The 24,878-nt window shown below is 35.2% G+C and overlaps 2 protein-coding genes and 1 pseudogene across 7 annotated transcripts; 2 read left to right on the forward strand and 1 right to left on the reverse strand.

Annotated features, from left to right (window-relative positions):
- Positions 1-651: 651 nt before the first annotated feature.
- On the reverse strand, positions 652-3,875 carry LOC143895091 (uncharacterized). 3 transcript variants are annotated; one of them, XR_013256225.1, is made up of 5 exons: positions 3,721-3,875; positions 3,532-3,627; positions 3,000-3,348; positions 2,654-2,780; positions 660-729 (listed from the first exon to the last, which is right to left on the reverse strand). XR_013256225.1 is itself a non-coding variant. In XM_077401911.1 (3 exons), exons 1-3 carry the CDS (start codon positions 3,863-3,865, stop codon positions 3,239-3,241), a joined length of 351 nt encoding a protein of 116 aa, XP_077258037.1. In that variant the 5' UTR covers positions 3,866-3,875; the 3' UTR covers positions 2,196-3,238. The 3 variants fall into 3 exon arrangements, 1 of the variants encoding a protein (XP_077258037.1); XR_013256224.1 differs by lacking the exon at positions 2,654-2,780 and having other exon boundaries at positions 652-729; XM_077401911.1 differs by lacking the exon at positions 660-729 and having other exon boundaries at positions 2,196-3,348.
- Positions 3,876-4,415: 540 nt separating this feature from the next.
- LOC143894976 (cytochrome P450 4C1-like) lies at positions 4,416-10,724 on the forward strand (annotated as a pseudogene). The gene is made up of 12 exons (XR_013256213.1): positions 4,416-4,537; positions 4,631-4,987; positions 7,580-7,746; positions 7,915-8,022; positions 8,248-8,338; positions 8,417-8,603; positions 8,679-8,772; positions 8,840-8,942; positions 9,033-9,197; positions 9,276-9,351; positions 10,188-10,355; positions 10,462-10,724. The product of XR_013256213.1 is annotated as a cytochrome P450 4C1-like (transcript).
- Positions 10,725-16,792: 6,068 nt separating this feature from the next.
- Culd (CUB and LDLa domain) lies at positions 16,793-24,649 on the forward strand. Of its 3 annotated transcripts, none has more exons than XM_077401696.1 (11): positions 16,793-16,930; positions 17,311-17,647; positions 18,488-18,657; positions 19,048-19,268; positions 19,647-20,001; positions 20,282-20,488; positions 20,609-20,728; positions 21,182-21,415; positions 21,973-22,138; positions 22,809-23,291; positions 23,376-24,649. In XM_077401696.1, the coding sequence occupies exons 2-11, from the start codon at positions 17,490-17,492 to the stop codon at positions 24,127-24,129; spliced, it is 2,868 nt and encodes a 955-aa protein (XP_077257822.1). In that variant the 5' UTR covers positions 16,793-16,930; positions 17,311-17,489; the 3' UTR covers positions 24,130-24,649. The 3 variants fall into 3 exon arrangements, with proteins under 3 accessions (XP_077257822.1, XP_077257820.1, XP_077257821.1); XM_077401694.1 differs by lacking the exon at positions 16,793-16,930 and adding an exon at positions 16,938-17,043; XM_077401695.1 differs by lacking the exon at positions 16,793-16,930 and adding an exon at positions 16,938-17,043 and having other exon boundaries at positions 21,988-22,138.
- The last annotated feature ends 229 nt before the right edge of the window (positions 24,650-24,878 follow it).

Here is a 24,878-nt window from a genome sequence, read left to right on the forward strand (position 1 = left end):
GGAAGAAGATCGTCTTCGACAAGCTACGCTTTGAGATTTTTCTCAAGTATAGACTTGTTTTATGACTGTGAATCAAAGCGCCATCTTAAGACTGTACTTAAGAAGATCTTGAAAATAAGCCTTGACTATGAATACGGGCCCCATGTATCGTTATCCGAGTCACAGTATAACCATACCCAGTAGCGACACTGAGTGTCCGGCACCTTTGATGTAGTTTGTCCTCAAGTCACTGGTACGTCGCCATATTGTCAGATGGTACCGGCGCTACAATTGAAATGTACATATATAATTAAAAAATGTATATGAGTATATATCAAAAAAAGATTTTTTGCGCAATTTTAATTATAATCCAAAGAATTTCTTGACGTAGAAGAAATGAAAATAATCTTCTGTGTATTTGTATCATTTTATTTCAAAATTTTTCGTAACTTATTGTGTAAATAGAATTGTAAATGTATACAAAATATATATAATTATTGAGCTCAAAAGCGAATATAGATCATTGGGCGCAAAAGCTAATATTTTTTATTTGTTCTGTCATTGAGTAAAAAATGCATAAAAATATTTAAAAAAAAATACTTATGTTATTCCGAATACTTGCGTTAAAATTTCATAATTTTTACTGAAAATTTAGTAATATATAAATATTAAGATATCCATTTTTTTTAATTAATTGTTCCTCATGGACATCCTTCAGTAGAAAGAATGTGCTCCAAATGTCAATGTCAACTGAAACAATAATTGGAATAAGTGAAAAACATGTAATATTCACTATCATTATGTGCGTTACTGTATAATACTTACATAAAAAATAGTAAAAATGTTAAAAAAAGTAGCAGAAATGTTAAAGAGGAGTAGCAGAAATATTAAAAATTATTTCAGAAAGTAACACATGCATTTTGACATTCACAAAGTTGCCAAACACATTTAGTTTTATAACAATAAAATTATAAACGAACTTCAATAATAAATTTAATTACGAAAACACATTTACTTTTATAAAAGTAGATATTAAATAATTTGCATTTATAAGGAAAATACAGACATTAAATTCTAAGCGTTACGTAAATTATAGTTTTCTGTGTCCGGATTGCGATTTGAAACGTTTATTAATAAATTTTAATGTATAAAATAGTCGAACTCGAGCATATAATTTCATAAATAATTATGGCGGAAATGTTGACACGGATGAATAAATTCAACTTCTTTAAAAATGTGTAATGAGGATACGAATTATATGCTTTTGTACAATCAATTCCTCAATTTTAGAAAAAAATAAATTTTCCAACGTTTTAAGATATATTACGAAATCATCGTGCGGCATAGATAAATTTCCGAAAGGATTATCTTCAGTAGAATTGTAAGCCCTAAAGAAACAGTAATATGAAGTTTCATTTAAGTCGATGTACGAGTGTGCATATTGAGAACAAATCTCACACGAATGTTTTGAAGACATTTACGTATTACGTATCCACAAATATATCGGAACGCATCTTGTTCGTTTACGTCCATCTGACGATAATCATGATCATCCAAAAGTATTGGTGTAATGTCATCTGTCTTAGGTTCAACATCCATATAATTCTTCTCTCTAAAGTTTGTAATAGCTACAAATATATCAGCACTGTCTCTTTCACAATTTTCCAGTTTCAGCAGTACAATATTTCATAGAAAAAATTTTTCTGAATGAATAAAAAAACTGAACTGGGGTAGGATTAATAACATTGCCGTTCAATCCTCGAATAGCCGAAAAAAAGTGTTCCAAACAGTCCTGAGTAAAACGGCGTAATAATAGAAATTGCATTTCTGGAAACACATTTTGCAAATGTTCCCACATTTGAAGAAGAGAATTTATATTGTGTTTCATGCATTTGAAAACTTGAACTTTATTAGAAATATTAACACCAGTTTTATTAAATATCGTTATTTTGGATAAATAATCTTCAATTTTTGAAAGAAATTCTAATTGATATTGCGCTCCCCGAAAAGCTTGTTTAAATTGTGATGGATGTTGAACCGAAGATGAATTGAATAGATCAAAGTAATCGTTCATATTTTGGATAAAATCTGCTGTTCTAAGTGCAATTGGAGCAACCGCAGGTTTAAAAGCTCCAGAAAATTACCATTTTCCCTCAAGCTACTACTCACTGTAAAACTCAAAATTTGTGTAGCCAAATATACTTTCATTTATCGAAATTTGAAAATTTCATATGCTTATCAGTGAGTTTAGGTGCAAGTCGAAATTGCCTAGTTTGATCTTGTTGAAATAAATCATCAACGCACTTCCAAGATATAGGTTTAGAGTCATACTCAATAATATTGTCATGGAAATTATTCCTGACAGCTTTAATTATATGAGGTGAATCAAAAAGATGTGAGATTCGCTCGTTATTAACAAAAAAAAATGGATTGTTCTCTGTCACACCTAAGTATTTAGCGGTTAATTTAAAATTCCCTCCCATGTCTGAAACAAACGCTACTACTATAAACCCCGCATTTTGCAGTTTTGTAATTGCTTGAGGAATAATGGTTGTTAATTTCCTAGCAGAAAATGAAGAATGAAGAAAGAAGTAAGCCAAAGGTTGTTTCCAATTGTTGCAAATCCCTCTGATCATTAAAACTGCAACATTACATGCTGGAAGATATGATTTACCATCACCCAAGTCTTCAAATCCAATGACTTCATCCTGACTTATATTATAATACAGATTTGCTTTAATTGATGCTTCATCAATGCATAAAATGCAATACTTCTCGAGAGGTGACGAAGAAGCCTGTAACTTTTTTTTCAAAACATCGAAAACAAAATCATGCAAACCTGGAGTAATTTTCAAATGTTCAATCATGCGTTGTAAGGTTCTTACACTGGGAAGGATAAATTTTTGTGCAAAAGAATTATAAATTCTGCCTCCCCCAGAAAACAATATATCTAAACAAAACTTTTTAAATGGAAGCGAATATTTTCGTCCTTTGGCTGACTTATATCTACTAAGACGTACTTGAGTTTTTACAAAATTTGCAATCTCTGGTGGTAGAAATTCGTCTGTAGCTTCACAATATTCATTCAAGGACATTTTTTGTCTTATTTTTGAAGTTTGTATCTTATTTTTCTGTCGTTCTAATTGTTGTTTTAATTTTCGAATTTCTCGATGTAACGCTTCAATTCTGCCTCTCAAAATTCTTTTGCGCGGGGAATGATTAGAAAATTTTGGCTCTGTTGACTATATTGATGCAACTGTTATGGTTCTGTTTGAGCATATTGATCCAAATATTGTAGCTCTGTTTGAGCATACTGATGTGACACTGATTCCACTTGCTCATGTTCATATTGCCCATGATGGTCGTTAACTATAATATTTAAAAATACTACATCACTTATGAAACTTAAAAAATTAATGATTATATTCCATTCATTACAAAGAAAGAACGAATATATAAATTATAATAACCATACATCAATTTTATTTTCTAATTCACAAAAATTTCATGTTACTAGCATTAGTTAATTCTATATTGAACTAAAATTATTACCTAATATTGACTGACATTCAACTTTGTCTGAAAAGCCAGTTTCAAATAATTCCAATTGTTGCTTATCATAGTTAGATTTAATGATATCACACTCAACTGAAATATAGTAATTATGTTCACAAAATTTTTGATATTTCCAACCATACACACACACACACACACACACACACAGAGTTCAAAACTGCTTACCTGATATTACTGTATTTTCCTCAGAATCATCACTCAAATTAAATGTTGCGTTGTTTTCACTTGATAATTCAAAAGATTTATCATTTTCCATTTGTTCGGGGATTGCATGTGGTTGAAGTCTGTTTTTCAAATCGTTTAAAAACATCGACGATTTAAATGATCACCACAAACTTTGTAATTTTTATATAAATTTTCTGGTGACGTGTTAATTTCGCGACCACATTTTTTCCAACCACAATTTTGCTCTGAAAGATGTTTTGTATAAATATTAATGAAAAAACACTTGATATATAATTCAATTAACAAATCCGCTAATGGAAATTATTTTTACCTATCTGGGTCTTTGGAAAACGAAAAAAACTGGGACCAGATTCACGCCCAGAAATATTTGAACAATTCTTCATGGCACAACTATATCCACCTCTCTTCATTAACTTCATTTTAATGTAGCACGTCACACCCGGAATTTTCTTATCACTAATAAAAAGACACAATTTATTCAAATAAAAAATATGTCATAAAACTGTGGAGGTTGAGGTTACCTACGATGTTCGAGACGCAACTGGGCGCAACCATGTTGTGAGATGTACGGACTCGCACATGCGCACTAAAATTTTATTCCGGGTCGGACGGCTGAGTGTCGCTACTGGGTATGGTTATACTGTGTCCGAGTTCTCTCTGATTGTTACCGAGCGTAACGCCATAGTTGACGTCCACTTTCTCAGAGGGCAGATTAGGACAGGCGTCCCCCGAACCGGGATGGCCGCTCTCAGGTTTCTCTCTGCTGGCACATAAAGACGCATTTATAGTAGAAAAGGCAAGTTTCTACGATAGATTTAAATTAGCAAAAAGTCTAGTGTCAAGTTAGCCCCAGTCTCCCCTACACTTTTATTTTTTTTTAATTTTGTAGAAATATTTTTACTAGGATGGGGATATTTCAGCAGCACTTTGCTTAGTATTTCCGACAATGAATCCAATACGTTCGACAACTTTCCGCGGCAATGAGGAGTCAAGATCAACGCGTAGTGAAGATCACAATACTTATTCAGTGTTACGTTCAAGAACCGAAGATGAAAAGCAGAGACGTAGACGAGAATGGCAACGCCAGCAAGAACGAGAGAGACAACATGAAAAATTGAAACAGCAAAAGATTTTAGAATATGAAAGGAAACGTGCACAAGCTTTAAAATATGCTGAGAGAAAATCCTCGAGTCATAGTCGAAGCAAAATAGCGGTAGTGAGTCTCCCTCGCATCTTCAATATAGAGGTAGATCTACGCGTCAACTGCTTTAAAATCTGGGTAGTTTGTAGTTTGCATGAAAAGTGAGTTTACAACATACATATAACTATATGCCCCTATATCTTTATTTGACTTGATAGAGATAAGGAGACAAAAACTTTCAAATATCTGAAATAGAGAAAATTGTGCACTCAGATGCACTTTATGCACTAAGTGCACGTTAAACTGCACTTTAACTCCGTATTTTATTTTTATGTACTCTAGCTTAACGCATGTAAATTGCAAATATTATACACATATTACTTTGTCTAAACCATAACTAATTTTATTTAAATTTCTATACTTACTTTTTTTAAATAAGCACTTAATTGCCTTATATTTTGTACGAGATTTTATTTAACTTAAAGTTTTCTTATTGAAAGAAACTTGATGTAAATATAAGAAAATGCAAAGGGCCTAACTTTATTAAAATTAGTTTAAAAAGATTAATCACTTCTTAAATAAATTTTTAATTTAAAGTAATAAATATTATGTAAACAAATATTTTATTGGTAGTAACATTATCAGAGAAGAGTATTACCAAAGAATTTATAGAAAAATAAAAGGATTATATAAATAGATTTTCTTAATATTTTTGGTATCATCTTTTCTTCTTTAAATTTTTTTTTAATTTATTATTGCATGCATTTGATTCAACATTAATAAAACATAAAATTAGTGGCTTATCGTATTTTTGCAAATTAAATTAATACGTTTAATATATACGACATATACAATGTATAATAATAATGAATATAATACGATTAGGAATAGAACATGTGCAATATAGATACAAATAAGATTATATATTTATTTTATTAGCAATATAAATATTACCATATTGTTAATTATGCATTGCCACATAAAGAAAATTATGTGAGTTTCTAGATATTTTAAAAATAATTCTATATTTATTTTTAATAAATTTTTATGCTATTAATATATTTTTATGCTAATATGACATATATGATTGAAAAATCCTACTTTACAGAAAATATAATTATATTAGTGCTACAAAAATGATGAAATAAATGATCATCAAAGAAAGCCTACAATGAAGATAAGATTAAACTTTTCATGATTCACTAGCATGAGCAAAATATGGAAAAAGATAACAGATGCAGAAACATGTATAGAAACATTTTTTCTTTTAGTAATTTGTTTTTAAAATTGATTTAATATAGTGTGAAAACAATACAATTTTTATATATAAGCGGATTTTTCTATATCAAGAAAAATGTAAAAAATTTGAAAAAAATTACAATTCTCATTATTATATAGAATATAGAATGACGTAATATTGTTGTATTAATGATTAATCTTTTTTACAAAATATTTCTTTTAAAAGTTTATTTACATTTATGATTAAAATGTAAAACAAAAGATTTAATATGCATATGAAAAAGAAATTTCATGAAAGAGGTTTATGGAAGATATATCAGCGATAAAAGTAATAAAATTGAAGAAGCCTGCAATAAATATAAGATTAGATTGGATTTTTCATGAACAATACTAAAAAGAGATGATACATCGAATGTGAATGAAGAAACTATTTGGAAACGGATATTCTACATTATGGAAGATATTCTACTTCACGGAAAACATTATGTCAACACTAAAAAAGGAAAATTTATCAATCATTTACTGCTTTAAATGTTAGGTCTGTTTTTTGTTGTTGTACTGCTGAACTAGTGCATCCTAGTGCAGTAAGTTAGAGTGACAAGTACATTTTGTTTCACTCTAACTTACTGTACTAGGCTGCACTAGTTCAGCAGTGCAGCGACAGAAAACAGACCTCTAGTGTTTTGGTAAAGCAGCAATTTTTTCGCAAAATAAAGTATTCTCTGCTTTAACAAAAGACTTCAATTTATCAACAATTTACTGTTTTAAATGTTGTGTTTTGGTAAAGCAGCGATTTTTTTGCGAAATAAAGTATTCTCTGCTTTAACAAAAAGACTTCAATTTATCAACAATTAACTGCTTTAAATGTTCCCAGCAAACACAGAATACACCGAGTGCGCAATTTGCTATCAAATTGCGCACTTGGTGTATTCTGTGTTTGCTGGGTTGTGTTTTAGTAAAGCATCGACTTTCTCGCAAAATAAAGTATTCGCGGCTTAAAAAAAAACGTAATATTAGTCGTTTATGTCTCTCATCAGTAGGTACTTAAAATAATTGCTATATTTTTCAAACTTTCTTTGTTAATAACTTTTTAATAACAAACGACCCCCGGCTAAAAACTTCTAAAGGTCACTCAGGAGGGTGGACATTCACTAATCTTCGCCAAATTCAAAACAACCTTCCTTTAATGATACCTTATATATAAGATTACATGTATGACTTGTACACTTTTTAGGAAAAATTGGTAATCCCTTCACCGATCATTGCCAAATTCAACACCAATCTATCTTTAATGATACTCTATCCATAAAAAAAAGTGTGCAAGTAGAAACTTGCACATTGCTTCCTCATAGTTTTTAAGTGTGCAAGTAGAAACTTGCACATTGCTTCCTCATAGTTTTTAAATGTGCAAATAGAAACTTGTATTTTGTAATATGCAACTACATATCTTTTTTGCAGACCCACAATGGTTTTTCTTTACACCATTACGGTATTATTCATACTTATTGTGGGGTATCATTATTATATACATTATGGATCACGAAATGAGCGACTGATCAATCTTATACCAGGGCCACCAGGTTATCCGATTTTTGGAAATCTACTACAATTTATAGGCCCACGAGGTAAGTTCAAGTTTTTCAAAAAAAATTTGCATAAATTAAACGTTTTCCTTAATTTGTACATATATACGCAAAAGTAATATTTACAAACACACACACATTTCAGTTTAAGATATATTACTATCAATATTATCGTATATTTATATTATAATTATATACATTTTTTTAAAGAAACAATGGAAGTTACTGATCAGTCTAATTGACGAGTACTATCCTATTGTCAAACTTTGGGGATTCTCTATCCCCTTTGTATTCATCCGTCATCCGAACGATTTACAGGTAATAAAATATTTAAAAAATTAATTTTTTGTTAATGTTATATAGTTATAGTTCATACACACCAGCGATTTAGGTATTTAGGTGTAATTTTGCTTAGTTTTATTTTGCGAAAACATATTTATTCATAGTTTTATAGAGATAATAATCAGATAAGACAATTTCTAAATCAACTAATCAATATTCACATTGCATTAAATTAATTGAATATCTTCTGTGATTTCTCAGACAATATTACGCAACTCGGCCCACAGTAGAAAAAACTTTTTTTATGATATTCTACGTCCATGGATGGGCAATAATATTTTAATTAGTGAAGGTAAAGTACATAATAATAATTTCTTTTAGTTACCAAAAAATTTTCTTGTTTATGAAATGTCTATTGTTTATGTTTCAGGCGCCAAATGGCGTTCAATACGGAAAACACTAACTCCCACATTCTATAATGTAATTGTGGAGCAACATGCTGAGATTTTGATCACGGAGGGTGAAAACATGACAACGTCTTTGAAAAATAGAGGAGTGGTTACTGTAGAAGATTTAGTAACGTTTTGTTAGTGAACATACGTTGAATGCAATATGCGGTATTACAAACACATTTTATTCAAAATCTAAACATGTACAATAACATTATTATATTTTTACAAATTTCTTTTTAGAAACTTTAATGGGTACTTCTCTACGTGACCTCGGTGAATTCCAGAAAAAATATCGAGAAGCTGTTAAGCGGATTGGCGAACTTTTTATTTATAGGTAATTTATGAATATAATAATGAATAAATAATTGTAATGAGATTATTATTTAGTAATTATGGTTTAGGTTAGTGAGGATGTGGTTGCACAACGACTGGATATTCTCGTTAACATTAAAAGGCAGAGAACAGGCAAAGATATTAAAAATATTACATGGATTTACTAATCACGTACGTAAAAATGTTATCTTATTTTTTGTTAGTGGTTGGTATATTTATATAAATCATTATTAAAAAAGTGTTGATTTTATATACACGTAGATTATTGCGGAAAGAAAACAGTTTCATGAACGCACCAACGGTCGGTTATTGAGAAAGAATGGAAAACGGAAACTTTCATTTTTGGATCATCTAATAGCAGAAAATCGAGAAGGTCGTGTAACTGATTTAGATATCAAGGAGCAAATTGATGGTATTATGTTTGCTGTACGTATTTCTAAATTTTCTTGGTTCTTTATATATTATTTGAACGTATGTTAAGGTATAATATGTATGTAATTACAGGGTCATGATACTACGGCGTTGAACTTAATAACCTATCTATTGATGCTATTAGCTGAGCATATATACAGACATTCAGGTATTTATTGTTATAAATAAAATATAAATAAAAGACATTCTTAGAAAAAAAGTTTAGTGATTTTAGTGATTCAAACAGTTATGTATTAAAGTTACAAAATATTAAATTTTTGATTTTTTAAATAGTATGGTTGTGCAATGTACGCAATATATACATATACTAGCTTTTAAGTCTGTTACGCGCGGAATTACATCATATAGTTGTGTGTGTTTTTTTTTTTTTTTTTTTTTTTTTTTTTAATCGATCCCCTTAGGGTTACAATTCTCATCCATCACTACCCTTCTCCTCTCACTTAACTCTTTAAACCAACGGCTTAACGTCTCTTTTCCGAAAGACGGAGCCCATTTTGCTCTGCACAAGAGCCTATCTTGCACGGAGTGCGTAGTTTTCGGAAAATAAATTCCATGTTTACATGCTTTAGTGGACTACGGTCTAAGCAACGTAGACCAAAAATGCCCTTATAAATTTTGTAGCCAAGGATTTACTCTTCACAACGGTATACCATATTTTACTAAAATTATTTGTTGTGTTGTTAAAAATCGGCACCGAACAAATAGTGAGGACTTCGCCCCGATCTCCCCTACTTATTATTTCTCCAAAAATTAGAAAAATTTTGGAACAGGTTAAGTTTCAAAAAAATTGGTAATAAAAAATTATACACATTGTCGGCATTCCCGAAAAATTAGACAAATTTTGGCACCGGTTTTGAGAAAAACCGGTTTCGGTTCATTAATGAATGAGTAGTTCGCGGTGAAACAGACAGACAGACGTCAGGTACTTATATATATATGAAATTTTCATATAAAAATTTTAATTAATATTATTAATATTTACAGGATTGTGTCAGAAATGAAGTAGAAACAGCTTTTAAAAAAATGGACATCAATTTAATAGAGAATTATTTGAAAATTTAACATTATTAGATAGATGCATAAATGAAACTTTGCGTCTATATCCAAGCGTATTTTTAATATCGCGAGTTACTGGGGAAGCCGTTGAATTACGTATGTATCTAAAATATTTATTACATGTTGCATGATGTTTTTCAGTTTATAACAAAGTTATTATTATTATTTATTTATTGTATTTTGTTTATAATATATTTTTTAGAGTCATATTTAGTACCGGCCGGAACAACTGTGGTCCTTAACATATATGGAGTTCACAGGGATCCTGTATTTTGGCCAAATCCTGAGAGATTTGATCCTGACAGATTTCTGACTAGAAATCGTAATTATGCGCCATAATCGAAATACGCCATTCTACAAATAAAGGCGTTAATAGCTCCTCTGATACAGAATTTTTATGTGGAGCCCATAGATTCTGTTGTATTCCGGAACGCCAAATAAGAATTCACAAATAATAGCACGAGCGTTTATTCTTTGGTCAAACTTCTTATAATTATGACAGGAAGACTTTTTGAACAAAAGCGCGCGATCTCTAGTATGTCGGAGGGAGAGAGAGAAAAAAGACAAGAAAAATTATTAATAAGAGAGTCGTCAGCGCGAGCAATTAAATCACGGTGGCGGAGCCACCGTCTGATTAAGTCTCATACACAACATTTCTTCCCTCCGTTGCGAATTGAAATCTATGGGAAATATCGAAGTGGCAAGCGGCGTATTCTCGATGATCGACGAAGGTAGGGTGGAGGGGAATTTTCTTCACGGCGTTGTGGACTACTTCCGGGGGTTATAAACTCTGGTTCCGGGGATGCTGAGGCAGTTGAAGGGAATGCGGGGGTGTCTCTTGCTCCAGGACTTGATGTGGCAGTTGAAGGGGATGCGGGGATGTCTCTTGCTCCAGGACTTGACGGTGCTGTTTGGGGTGTGGAGTTTCCTTCGTAAAAATGTATATGACGAGATGTGGTGTCTCGATGTTGGTCCTGCGAATGGCGTACCTCGTTTTGATGACAGGGTCGAATTTGGTCGACATGGCGTTTGAAATGTTTACCATTATAGTCTATTGAGTAGTGAAGATCGCCTAAGCGAGAGACTATCACTCCTGAGACCCACTTGTCCATACGGGTATTTCCAGAGAGAAAGTAAACTTGTTGTCCAGACTGAAATTTCCGAAAGGAGGGGTTGAATTCCATCCGTTGTTTTTGCGAAATCCTAGTGCTGACATCTTGTGGTTTCACCAGGTCGAGGCGAGTGCGCAGATTGCGTCCTAGGAACAACTTGGATGGTGATTCTCCGGTGGTCGTGTGGGGCGCTTTACGGTACTGCCGTAAAAATTCGTTCAAATTCGTTTGTAGTGAATTTCTTGTAGTTGACATCGCTCTCAAGGCATCTTTCACCGTTTGGACGTAACGTTCTGCCTGACCATTTGTAGCAGGGTGGTATGGCGCTGAAAGCTTGTGAAATGTCACTCCGCTTTTTTGTAGAAAACACTTAAATTCGGCAGCAGTGAATTGTGTACCATTATCTGAAACGATGGTTGTCGGCACTCCGTACGTAGCGAATAGCTCATCCAGAATTTGAATCGTAGCGCCTGTAGTCGATGAATTGGTGACTTTAACTTCCAGCCACTTGCTGTACGCGTCGACGATGACGAGCAGCATCGCACCTGCGACTGGACCTGCATAATCAATATGTACTCGCTCCCACGGCCCCTTTGGATACTCCCAGTGATGATCGCTGAACTTTGGCGGGGCATGTGCATGGCGTGCACATTCCACACTTGATTTTGCAGTCCGTTCGATGTCCGAGTCTATGCCTGGCCAGTAGATAAAGGATCGCGCTAGGCCCTTCATTTTTACTATACCGATGTGAGCTGCGTGTAGATCATCCAAGATTGACTGTCTCAATAACGGAGGTATAACTACTCTGTGCTCAAAGAGTAAGCAGTTGGCGACGAGTGTGTAGTTCGCTTCCGGGGCCTTGTAGCCAATACGTGCGAGATTGCGACCTGTTTCCAACTCTTCACTATTTTGCCGAGATGAAAGTCTTTGCGTGTCTCTCTCGCTATGTGTTCCGCGCGAATTGGCAGCTGTTGGATTTGGTGTAGGGCAAATCGGTCAATTCCATCTTCTTCATTACTATCTCTTCCCCCGTGAAGGGACAGTTTGTTGACTTCGTTCCGCGTTGATGGATACGGTATCCGGGAGCAGTAATCGGCATTTATATTCTGGTTTGTAGGTCTGAAGACGACGTCGAAATTGAAGTGGGCTAGATAATCTGCGTAGTTTGCCATACGGCTAATACAGAGCGTTGGAAGGGACTTCTCAGGGTGCAGAATTTGTGTTAACGGCTTGTGGTCTGTAATTAAAATAAATTTACGAGCGTATAGATAATAGAAAAACTTTTTCACTGCCCAAACAATGGCGAGAGCTTCTTTATCGATCTGGGGATATCGTTGTTCAGTGGTGGACATGGTACGGCTGGCGTATGCAATCGGTCGTTCCTGTCCATTTCCAAGTCGATGTGAGAGAACTGCTCCTAAGCCTGTTTTGCTCGCATCTGTGGCTAGGATCAACGGAAGGGATGGGTCGTATTGCATCAATACTTGAGGTGAAATCAAGGTTTTTTTGATGTCCTGATATACCTTCTCTGCATTCGGTGTCCATTTAAATGGATCTGTATGTAGCATGTCTCACAATGGGCGCGTTCTATCGGAGAGATTAGGAATGTACGCGCTATAGTACGAAGCTTTTCCTAAAAACAACTGCAATTGCTCCGGGGTTGCTGGCTAAGGTGCATCACGAATGGCTTCGATGTGTTTGTCCGATTTATGTAACCCATGACCGTCTATTTTGTGTCCCAAGCATTCCAAGGTCGGAGTGGCGAAGACACATTTTGTCCGATTAAGTCGTACACCGTGGGTCCTCAAACGGTCCAGCGTTGCCGAGAGTCTTGATAACAACTCGTCGAATCCGTTAGCGGAAATAATTATATCGTCGAAAAAATTGATGACACCCGACAAGCCTTTAAGAATGGTTTCCATGTGTTTCTGCCAGATTGCCGGGATGTTGGAAGCTCCGTAAACCGCCCTCGTTGGTCGAACCAGTCCGTGCGTTGGAGTATTCAGTGTAAGGACATGGCGGAAGTTTTCATCGATGGGAAGATGCGTGTATGCATCCGTGATATCGAGGTGGCAAAAGAGCGTAGCTCCTCTCATTTTATTAAAAAGATGTTCGATCTTCGGTATTGGGTGTTCGTCAATGATCATTCTCGGGTTAACTGTCGGTTTGTAATTACCAGTGATACGTAATTTTCCATTCTTTTTAACAACAATATGAGTAGGTGAAGCCCATTCCGAGTAATCAACCTTTTCATAGAATCCCGATGCGATTTTTGCATCGATTTCTTTAGCATATTGGTCCCGCAGCGCTAATGGAACATCGTGTGCCTTGGCAAAGATTGGAGATGCTCCAGGTTTCAAATGCACCGTCGCCGGCGGACCAATAAATTTACCCGGGACGTCACTGAAGATGTCTTTGAAACTTGTTAGAAGCTGGTTGAGACGTGCATTCTGTTCTGGGGTTATCTGCGGTTCAGAAGTCAGCGAATTAACCGGATTGGTTGAAGAGAAGAGTCGATTTAAATTTATTTCGTGGGAGAAGTGCGAAATCCATTCCCGTCCCAAGAGAGTGTCTGTGTCTCCTGAAACGACGTAGAGATTAAGTCTTCGTGTAGCGGATCCAATAGTTGCGTTTACTGGGATACGACCAAGGCAATCAATATGGTGTCCTGTGTAACTCGAAAATTGCCTATCAGTTTTCTGTAAAGAAAAGTGGGGTTTAATCTCACGTAACTTTGATACTCCAATGATACCACATGGTGCTCCCGTGTCTACTTCCATTCCGAGGTTATGGCCATCGATCTTGACATTAATAATTTGCTTACCTGGAGAGGCAATTTCGTGAATTTGACTTAATAGTTGTAGGTAATCAACTTGAGCAGATGGCATTTCCGATTGAACCTGATTGGTGGAGGAATCCTGCGGTGTAGACCTCTTTGTCCTGCATACCTTAGATATATGACCGGTCTTGTCACATTTGAAGCATTTTGCTTCGCGGAATCGACATTGGCTTCTCAGATGTTGTCCTCCGCAACCATTACACGAACCTTGAAGTTGTCCGTTGTCCAGTGGTGATGTTCGATGTCGAAACTGTCCGCTTTTTTTCGTTTTCGGCATTTCATAACCCAGTTTGTTTGTCATTTCAGGAGCGATTGCCGGTTCGGAGGTCCTAATTTCACTTGCCGTGTTCCGGGTTGCCTCGAGTGAATGCGCAATCTCGTATGCCGCACTGAATGTAGTCGGTTTCTTGGCGATAATTTCGTCGCACATATCTCGTGATTCCAGTCCGTGGAGAAGTTGTTCAATCAACATTCTGTCCAGAAATGTGTCGTATTCACAATGCGCAGCGCCTTGTTTTAAACGTAGTGCGAAATTTGCGATAGATTCGCCTTTTTGCTGAACGATTTGTCTGAATTTCACGCTCTCAACGTATTTATTTTTAGCTTGGTCAAAATGGTCTACCAATATCGTACGTAGTTCAGTGAATTGAACGTCTTCAGGGTCACGAGGGCTTACTAGGAATTTGATGGCGTTGTTCAGCTCCGCACCCATGTGAACTCGGGCGTAATTCGCATATTGCCCTTCTGGAATTTTGCTCAACTTCAACGCCCACTCGAAGCGCTTGAAGTAGTCAGCAACCGAAGTCTCTTCCGACGAGCGATATTCGGTCATAAAAAATGTAGGTGGTTTTGGTTGAATTAATGTGCCAGCCCCGGTACCGTCTTGAGGCATCTGGAATTCCGCGGAAGCATGACCGACGGATGTCTTGAGCGCACTAACAAGCATCTGAGTCAGAGCTTGCATGAGTTCAGGAGATACGTTTTCCGCCATTTTATTTGTTTGCACGGAGATTACGCTGTTGAGTCGAAGATATCCTCACATCCAGCAGGCATGGACTTCTCGTCACTCTTTTGCATATCCCACTTCTGACACCAAATTTGTTGTATTCCGGGACGCCAAATAAGAATTCACAAATAATAGCACGAGCGTTTATTCTTTGGTCAAACTTCTTATAATTATGACAGGAAGACTTTTCGAACAAAAGCGCGCGATCTCTAGTATGTCGGAGGGAGAGAGAGAAAAAAGACAAGAAAAATTATTAATAAGAGAGTCGTCAGCGCGAGCAATTAAATCACGGTGGCGGAGCCACCGTCTGATTAAGTCTCATACACAACAGATTCTTTAAAGAATCTAATTTTACAAACAGATATAGTACTTCGCCCAGCATGTCCACTGGGAGTAAAATTTGTCCCTGTCTGAGGCAAGTTGCTGTGCCCATACTGTGCAGTAGACGTAGTTCTACGTGTTTGCGGCACAGTTGTTACTGTGCTTGTTTTTGAAAGTGGAATAGGCCTACTGGGGAAACCACTAAAAAAAAAACGCATCAACAATAGTACCTCAACGGTGATGTGGAAATCTATTGGCATTAAATTTGAACATATACTATCATCTATTTGTTTATTATTAATATATAATTTTTAGAATATTGCTTCCTCATAGAAGAAGCTTTGTTTTCGTAAAAAATTTATTTTTTTTTTTTTGAATATTTTCAGAATGTTCTAAAACGTCAAAAAATTGTAATTTTAAAAAATATCTGTATGTGTATGTGCCAAATTTACCGAAATTTCTATAACTTTAGAACTAATCAACCAAATCTTAACGAATTATATATGAAATAGGGGTAGAAAAAAAACTGAAGAATATAATAAAATTAATAAAAATTGCTAATAATCAAGGGTTCTTTTTCAAAATTTAAATTTTGAATTTTTTTAGAAATGTCTGTGGTTGCTATAACTTTTGCAAATATTGAGATATAGGGCTGAATTTTTTTAAATCGATAGAGTATTATTCAAGAAAGGTTGGTATTGAATTTGGCGATGTGATTGGTAAAGGGATTCTTTTTAAAAAAATTTTTGAATTTTTTTAGAAATGTCTGTGGTTGCTTTAACTTCTGCAAATATTAAGATATCGGTATTAATTTTTCTTTTTTAATCAATAGAATATTATTTAATTGAATTTAGCAATAATCAGTAAAAGGCTTTTTTCTTTATAAAATTTTCAATTTTTTTTAGAAATCCCCGTGGTTGCTCTAACTTTTCTAAATTTTGAAATATTGGACTATTTTTAATTATATTTTCCACAGTCTTTTTCTGCTCCTATTTCATATATAATTCTTTAAGATTTGGTTGATCAGTTTTTGAGTTATATATAAACGAAAAAAATAATAAAGAAGCAACGTGCAAGTTTTTAATTTAGATATTAGTTACAATAAAACTTATCACAATAAAAAAATGGTGCAAGTAGAAACTTGTACATTGGTTCTTCATAATTTTTAAGTGTGCAAGTAGAAACCTTTGCTCACAAAGCTTCCTTTATGAGGAAGCCAAAACAAATAAATAAATACTAATAATTATGCATCAAATAAAATAAAAGTTTCCTCATAGATTTTACCACAATATGATTTCGTTGAACTTTGCGGGGTAGTATAAATTGCAAGGACAACGGTGATCATCATGTGTTCGAGAGATGCCATAAGAGTGCTTTATTCGATATTAGCGAGGTATGTGACACCGTCACCGCGCTAACGAAATTATACACAATCATGTCGGGTTTCCTAACGAAAAGTGCAGAACGTCGCTTTCCGCGCTACAAATATGTTTCACTTCAAATATGGTAAGAAATACAGTGATCAACGCCGTTTGTTCGCCGCAATTTACAGAAAATAGCAAAATTTTTTATTTAAACGTCAAAAAATAATGATAATTCTCCTTGAAATATTAATTTTTATGGAAAAGAATGGCTTTCATGATTTCTTCATTTATCTCTATTTTGTATGTTATTTTTTTCTTCGAAGATTGTGTTCTCTATAAATCTTCGGAAATCAATCGTTATTAGTATTTCGCGCGTATTTTTTTCGTAAAACGCTGTCGCGGATTGCAGTGATCTTCGCGACGTTCTGGTGGATCCTGGTAACGATTGGTGGATCCTCGAATATCATACGAAACGAGGACATTTGCGGACCTCATAATGGCAGGCGTTTGTATCTGGAGTTGGGCGAGAAGGGCATCCTCTACGCGAAGAACGTCACCTTCGTCAGAAATTCACCAAGACAACAACTGATGCCACGTCTTTACTCCACCACCATCAACAGTTCCCAACATCAATGCAGCCTCGAATTAGTGACCTGTCCGTCCTGCGTGATAGTTGTTACCTTTAAGAACATCGCGCTTCCACATCACTGTAGCGACGGAGGAGTCGTGATGGACAGCCCGTGCAGGTGGGACCGATATATCAGTGAACACAACACTATCGGGTGAAATAACAAATATAATCTCATATCAAATTCTGCTGTAAAGTATAGATCGTCTGAAATAACCTTTCTTCTTAAAACATATTTTAGAACCTAGTATTTATTCTAATATATTTTATCATATTACTTGCATATGAATACATATAGCACAATGAAACTCAGCTTAAAATTTTTCCTTTTATTGACACTTATTCATGCTTGACAGAGTATGCTGCGTTAATAAATATATAACAATATTCTTGTCGTTTAAAAAAAAGTATACGATGCAAATTGATAAAAACTTGACGTGTAGATTCAAAGATTGTTCAATAATCTACCTGTCAAAATTTCCATTTTAATAACTTCGTGTATTTTCTACACTTTAAAATAATGCAAGTTATGAAGTCTAAGTTATAAAAACTAAATGTGTTTAAGTTTTAAAAAAGAACCAAAAGGCACGTTTGGATTTGAGAAAGATCCCCTACAGCACGAAATATTGCAGCAACTTGCAGCAACATTGCAGCAATATTTTAATGTTGCTGCAATATTTCGTGCTGTAGGAGATATAACAGTATAATACACATAGAATTATAAAAGATTTATAATATAATTAAATAAGCTGCGCTAAGTTAGTTAGTTATTGTTATATACCGAACAGTAATAGTATTTGAAAGCAGCTAGAAAACTATATCTGTAACTTTCTCTTTTTCTCTCTCTGTGTGTGCGTGTGTGTCGGGGATTTGGGTTACTTAGATCTATGTATATCAGAGCGCTTCATATATCGCGGTAACCGCAAACTCACTTTGGAACCGTATATCTGTTTTGTAGGTGCGACTACGTGTGGCTCTCAGAACCACCTTACGAGGAAGTTTCCGGCTCGCCCTTCTGTGGATTGTACCCACTAATCATATATAGATCAAGCACGAGAACTCTGTCTATAACTCTACTCTACAGTCAATCCCACAAGCACGCGTTTACCATCGAATACACGGCAGAAAGTTAGTAAGGATAATCAACATTGTATTAATAATGCTGATATAAAATTAAATCAATTTTCTAAGAGCTGCGATACGCATTTAGAATCAATACTAATAGCCGAATGCAAAAATAGTCTTCAGATATTAATCGCGTTGAATGAAATGTTAAAATAGCACGTAGAACCCTAATTGGATTAAGGCTGAATTTTAAATCCTTTATTCTATTCGCGGTAAATCTCAATTCTATTTGCGGAATCTCGTAAAGGATGACGACGCAAATTTTCCGATACGTCTCAACGTATTTGCCCATTTCGCGGCGAATATGAATAATTTCTTTTAAATCGAATGTCATTGTGACCGCGACGCGGACAAAGTATTCTGGAATCGACGCGACGCTTTTACGTTCCGCAGGAAATAGGTTGCATCTGAAAGGGACGGAAATGACATCGAGAGCGCCGACAAAGGATTTGAACAGAACCAGTGGTGGTATTCTGACCTCGCCGTTTTTCCCGGCTCGATATCCCCGTGACTTGAGCTTGGAATATGTCGTAACGTGCCCCAGCGAAGCCCCCTCTTGTCGCATCAGATTGCTGTTTAGCGACTTTCAATTAGCGACGATCTCCATAATGGAGGTGCATTTCTAATTATCTCTTAATTAATTTTAGTCTTTAGCAATCAAAAAAACTTGTGAAATAAATTAATGTCAAATATTCTAGTTTTATCTTTTGATACATTTGTCGCAAAACAACCATTTTTAGCATTTTATAAAAATAATTAAATAATATAGCTTGCAAATCCAGAAAATGTTTAAAATATTAGACCATCTTTTGGATATTTTTATAAATTTCTGTTCCGTTTGAATAATTTCACGAAGAAGGTCCCCGATTTTGTTTTGAGTTTTTAAGGCAAATTGGACATAAAACCTACAATATGTATCTGATAAATTTTACATATTGCCACATTTTGACGTTTGCAATATTCGAGACGTTTCTAACATTTACCGTGTTTAGTTTTACGATTGGAACGGACAACGTTTAGACGTCAGTAGCGGTACGCGATTTCGGCCGCCGATCATAGTGAGTTCCGGTCCGTCTTTGCTGATAAGATTCTATGCAAATGGTGGTACCGGTCTTGGTTACAAGGCCTTTTACTCTTTTGTGATCGGCCATACGTACGACAAATCCGTACAACCGATCACCGACTGCGGTGGATACGTAGAAAATCTGGGCGGCACCATCACGATGATGAACATGGTCGGTCAAGGGGTGAAGATCTACGATTGCGTTTGGTTAATCAGACCACCTAAGAATTTTTTGCATATGAAAACGCACATGTATCTGAAGATAGTGAGTTTCGCTGACATGGGTACGTTGCAAGACAAAACAAAATACTTTATTAAAATATCTAATAAAGCGAGGAAAGTTGAAGTTAGAAAAATTACGTGTCCGCAAATGTCTTGTAGAAAACATGCAAAGCAGAAAGAATTAACGAAAATGATAGAAATCAAATATAAAATCTTTGTTTTTCCTCTTATTTCTTTCAATCAATTTAAATTACTTTATTATTTCATCGATTGCGAGGAATAGGTAGAATTAGTTTTTTTTTTGTAAGTGCTGTGTTATATTACAGAGCAGTTATTTTTCAGCCGGGAATACGGAGTTGATCATCAAGGAGGGTCCGACTTCGGCCCTGATGTCGCTGGAAGTTATTCGACATCCGGCGAGTCAGTTGCAACCGCTCAGACATAGGGGACACATCGCGTCGGTCACCAGCGGATTCCACGTGAGTCTTCGTGGTACATTCGGTCCAAGTTCTCACTTGGCGATCGCTTATGCGGCCTTCAGTTACATGGGTAAGTCTGTCTTCGATGACGACGACGAGTTGCACTATAAGTCGCAGGGTAATCGCCTCATTCCAATTAAGCCTTAGTATATATGTTTCGTTTGTCTTTGATTGGATCGAACGTTACCAGATTGCTTTGCGGGCACCGATTTCCTGTGCCAGAATCACAGATGCATTCCAAGCCAGCTGAATTGTGACGGTTTTGACCACTGCGGTGACAACAGCGACGAACCAGCGACTTGCTTACAAAGTACGAATTTTTGATTTCGAGCAATTAAAGAGTTTATTTGAAAAAGACTTAAAAAAAGCATTAAAATTTTCAATGCTAAGAAAATAATATCGAAATCAATGACAACATAAAGACTTGACACTTTTTTAAAACAAAATAAATATGCTAATTGCAGTATAAGTATTTAAAAATATGTATAAAATGTTTAAATAAAATAATTTTATATAATATACATTTTTTATATGTAATGTATTAAATAATATTTTTTATGTATCTAAATATAATATTTTATGTATTTAAAAATAGTATTTTTTGTATGTATTTAAATATATAAGTGTTTAAAAACATATATAAAAATGTATATTTGATTTGTGTCGTTTTTAGTTAAAAAATTTTTAATTTTTAATTTTATCTTGTATTTTTATTTAATTGTATTTTTTTTATTATAAATTGATTTCCAAACGTCACGTACAGATTGGGAAGTGGAGCCGCGCGATCGTAAGTGGCATATGAACAAAGCGAATTACTACTTTCCGAAGATCGACCGATATCCCGATCTGAAAACGGCCACCCTGGTATTCGTTGTCAGTAGCTTCGGCCTGATCGTTCTGATATCGGCTCTCATTATACTGCTGTACAGAATAGGAGCCAGGGCCAGGCAACAAAGAGAACTGCAGTCTCGTCTGGAAACAATCAGCGAGCTTTTAGGTACGCGTTCGCGATCCCTTCACGGAAAATGATCGTTTTATTCAAAATCTCGACACTCGTAGTACGTTTTATTATATTATAGAAGGAAAATTACTTAAAAAAAAAGCTTTGAAAGTTTGAATCACAAGCTTGACAAAAACAATATATTTCTTTTATACTCTACAAAGCACAGCAAGATTAGGTACCTAATGCATAATTTTTAGTTTAAATTTACGCAATCCGTAAGTTAAATTGACTTTTGATTTGTTAATAATTAATATTAAGAAAAAAGGATGTTTTATTGAGACAATATGTACGAAAAGAATATTTTTTTGTTTTCCTATTACTTATTATTGTTTTAGAAATTGGAAATACATATTTACACTATAAAAATTGTACTTTTTAAAGATGGAAAAAATGCGGTCAATACCTACATTTTTATCAGGTTGTTTATGCAAAAATTAATAGACTACTTTGCGAGTTCAAAATGACATGAATTGGAGCATATTGATTGTTAATAAGAGTAAGTTTTCTCGTAAACCAGTACGAACAAACGTCTCTTACGTCACTCCGGGCAGTTTTTGATATTACAGACGGTGCACGAATCGATGAAATATCCATTCCGGATGATCCACCCGGCTACGAGGCTCCGCCAGACTACGAAGAGGTCGCAAAGCTCGCCTTGTCGAAGAAGGCTCGATGTTTGAACCGCGACAGTACTTACAACAGAAACTCTCCAAATCAGTAAGACGTTACTTTCTTACATTTTATCAAGAGACACGGTAGTGTTTTGTGCCAAGTACACGCGAAGCGAGACCGCACCGTGACTCTTTTACGCGAACGCACGAGTTGCAAGTACCCGAGATCTCAATAACGAATAAATAGATCAAGTTCTAAGTAGGCTTGATCGATAGCTTCGGTTTGAATTTATTACATATACAACAAGATGCGTTCCAAGACTATAACGAATGAAATTTCAAGGACCTTCGAAAAGTTTGAATTGTCGCAACAAGACCGTTATTTACAGTCTAATTTTTAATTTTCCTATACATTAAAATTTTATGAAAATAATAAACATTTTAAGTTGAATGAAAAAATACAATTTTACATATTTCTTCTATTTGCATTCTTAAAATTTAATTCGTCAATTGTATCTCGATATTCTTTTACGTAGTTTTCTTCCTCCAAATTAAAATAAGGTGGTTTATCCGTCTATTCTTCTATTCATTAAATAAATAGTTATATGTCATATACGTATTTTGAGATTGGTCAAACTGTTTAATTTTTTATTAAATAATTTAAAATAATTTTTTGCGGAGATAGGTTTGAAGACAAAATCCTGATAATCAAATTCTGATTTTTGCAAAACTGTATAGTTTTCCAGGATTATTAAGTTTTAAATTTTATAATTAAGGCACGACGAAGACGTGAATTCTTCTACTTATTTGATCGTGGAGGGCGCGAGCAACGGTCATAGTAATCAGACGGCTACGGTAACATCGAGAAACAATCGTGCACTAGGTATACCCGAAAGCCCACCGCCCCCGTATATCACACCTTCTGGAACTATACTGAGAAACGTGAACCTAACTAGTTTATCAGCGTCGATGAAACAGATTTGTCCTGTTCGTCGCACTTGGCTACGCCGCAGTGCGCAATATCCTCAGTCCTCCTTGGGCGATCGTCCACCTCCCGGTGGTCCATCCTCATTCACAAACGCTGAAGCTCTTGATGCAAATCCAACGGATTGTGTCTCCTCGGGTACGAATCGACGGTCCGAAAATCTCCCGAACGAGGTCCGGATCGTATGTGAAACTGTCCAAGAAGATACTACAGTAGTATTGGAAGATAACAGTCGACACGTTTCAGAAGATGATTGTGACGAACTTGTTGATAAGTAATTTCAAGATTTTTATACGTGTATTATATTATGTTTTATTTTATTCTTATACTGCTGTTATAATAAATTATTTATTTAAAGAGTTGACAGTTTGGACGGAAGGAGTACTAGTTGCTCCTGCGAGGGCGCCTGTGGCTGTGCCATTAGCTGCTCCAGTCTTCCAGTTAATCTGTCAACTCCTGTGACAAGCGTGGAGAATCGTGAGATACCGAAGTCAGAATGCGATCAAACGGCGACCGTGTCCTCTTCCGCGAGGAAGATCGATGGACATCAAGAGGAAGACTTATCTGTCTCCAAGAGCGTTATTGTCAAACTTCTGAGTTCTAAGCTAACGAAATCATCTCATCGTAACATCAACTTGACAGCCGCCTTGTCGCCGTGCCCTTTGCGCTGTTCCTCCAAGAAGTTCTCCCGTGACCGCTGCGTCAGCAAGATCTCGACGATCAGCAACAGTTGCGACAGGCTACAAGACGATTTCGAAATTGTGTCGGAAGCGTCCAGCAGCGTTGGATGTCTCAGTCCCAGAACGATGACGAATACTCCGAATGACACACCGATAAGCATCAATCGATATCGAAGATGTCACTGCAATCGGCGGCACTCTAGCTGCGATCTGGATGGTCTGTACGAAGGCATCAAGGTCCTGGACTCGTATCTGATGCGTAAAAGCCCCAATGTTGACCACGAACACCGACAATCGGTCACCATGATACTGTTCGGCACACCAAAACACGAATCGACATGCAATCTAATCGCATTGTCGCAGCAAACAAGAAGAGAGAGATACATGCGCGCTCGTACGTGGCGTTCCAGCGAAGATGCCTTGTCGAATTAATTCGTTCTCGCATTTGATGGGATTATTGATCTGCGTATCGGAATTTACTAAAAATTGGTTTACCAAAAAAAAATTTCGTCGATAACACATTAAAAACAAAATAAACATCGGAAATAATGTATAACCTTTGATAATTATATATATTATGATAGGTCTATATCGTTTTAACCTCGTCACGTGTCAATGTGTATCGTGGCCGCAGGGGGAAGTGATCCGCGCAGTTCCTTGGGCCTAAAACGCACCTACGGCATTACCGAGTTCACTACATCGCGGACATAAACACACAGTTACACATACACTCATACATATATACACAGTGTCATATAGCATTAAGGTGGTGCTGACGGCACTTTAATTTCCCTCATCCGAGGGATCTAACAAAAAAAAATATATTATGATAGATTTTTAATTATTGAATTAAATGTCACGTTATTTACAATTAAATTACGATTTTGCAGTGTACAAAATGTGTATAAAAGTATACAGTATATAAAAGCGAAAGAAAAACGTTTACACATGATATTCTTATAATTTATTATGAAGTTAATTTGTTCATGATTGACAGAATTAAAAAGTATTTTAATTTTACATATCCCAGTTTTAATAAAAATAAATAACAAAAACATTGCTTATAAAAAAATTAATTAGTAATATCTACTTAAAAAGGTAAAAAAATTTTATGTACAGATATATTGATAATTGGAGTAGGCTACGTAAGATAAGTTTTTAATAAAGATTATAATTATCTA

The sequence above is a fragment of the Temnothorax americanus genome, unplaced genomic scaffold, assembly GCF_048541705.1.
Source record: "Temnothorax americanus isolate GAGA-0224 unplaced genomic scaffold, ASM4854170v1 Scaffold15, whole genome shotgun sequence".
Classification (NCBI taxonomy): Eukaryota; Metazoa; Arthropoda; class Insecta; order Hymenoptera; family Formicidae; genus Temnothorax; species Temnothorax americanus.

Coding starts and splice junctions, on each gene's coding strand:
- Culd (XM_077401694.1), top strand. Junction 18,658..19,047: donor CATCGAATACACGGCAGAAA/GTTAGTAAGGAT, acceptor TACGTTCCGCAG/GAAATAGGTTGCATCTGAAA. Junction 22,139..22,808: donor AACAGAAACTCTCCAAATCA/GTAAGACGTTAC, acceptor TTTATAATTAAG/GCACGACGAAGACGTGAATT.
- LOC143895091 (XM_077401911.1), bottom strand. CDS start 3,865: ATGTTTTTAAACGATTTGAAAAACAGACTTCAACCACATGCAATCCCC. Junction 3,628..3,720: donor GGAAAATACAGTAATATCAG/GTAAGCAGTTTT, acceptor ACTATATTTCAG/TTGAGTGTGATATCATTAAA. Junction 3,349..3,531: donor TGAATGTCAGTCAATATTAG/GTAATAATTTTA, acceptor TAAATATTATAG/TTAACGACCATCATGGGCAA.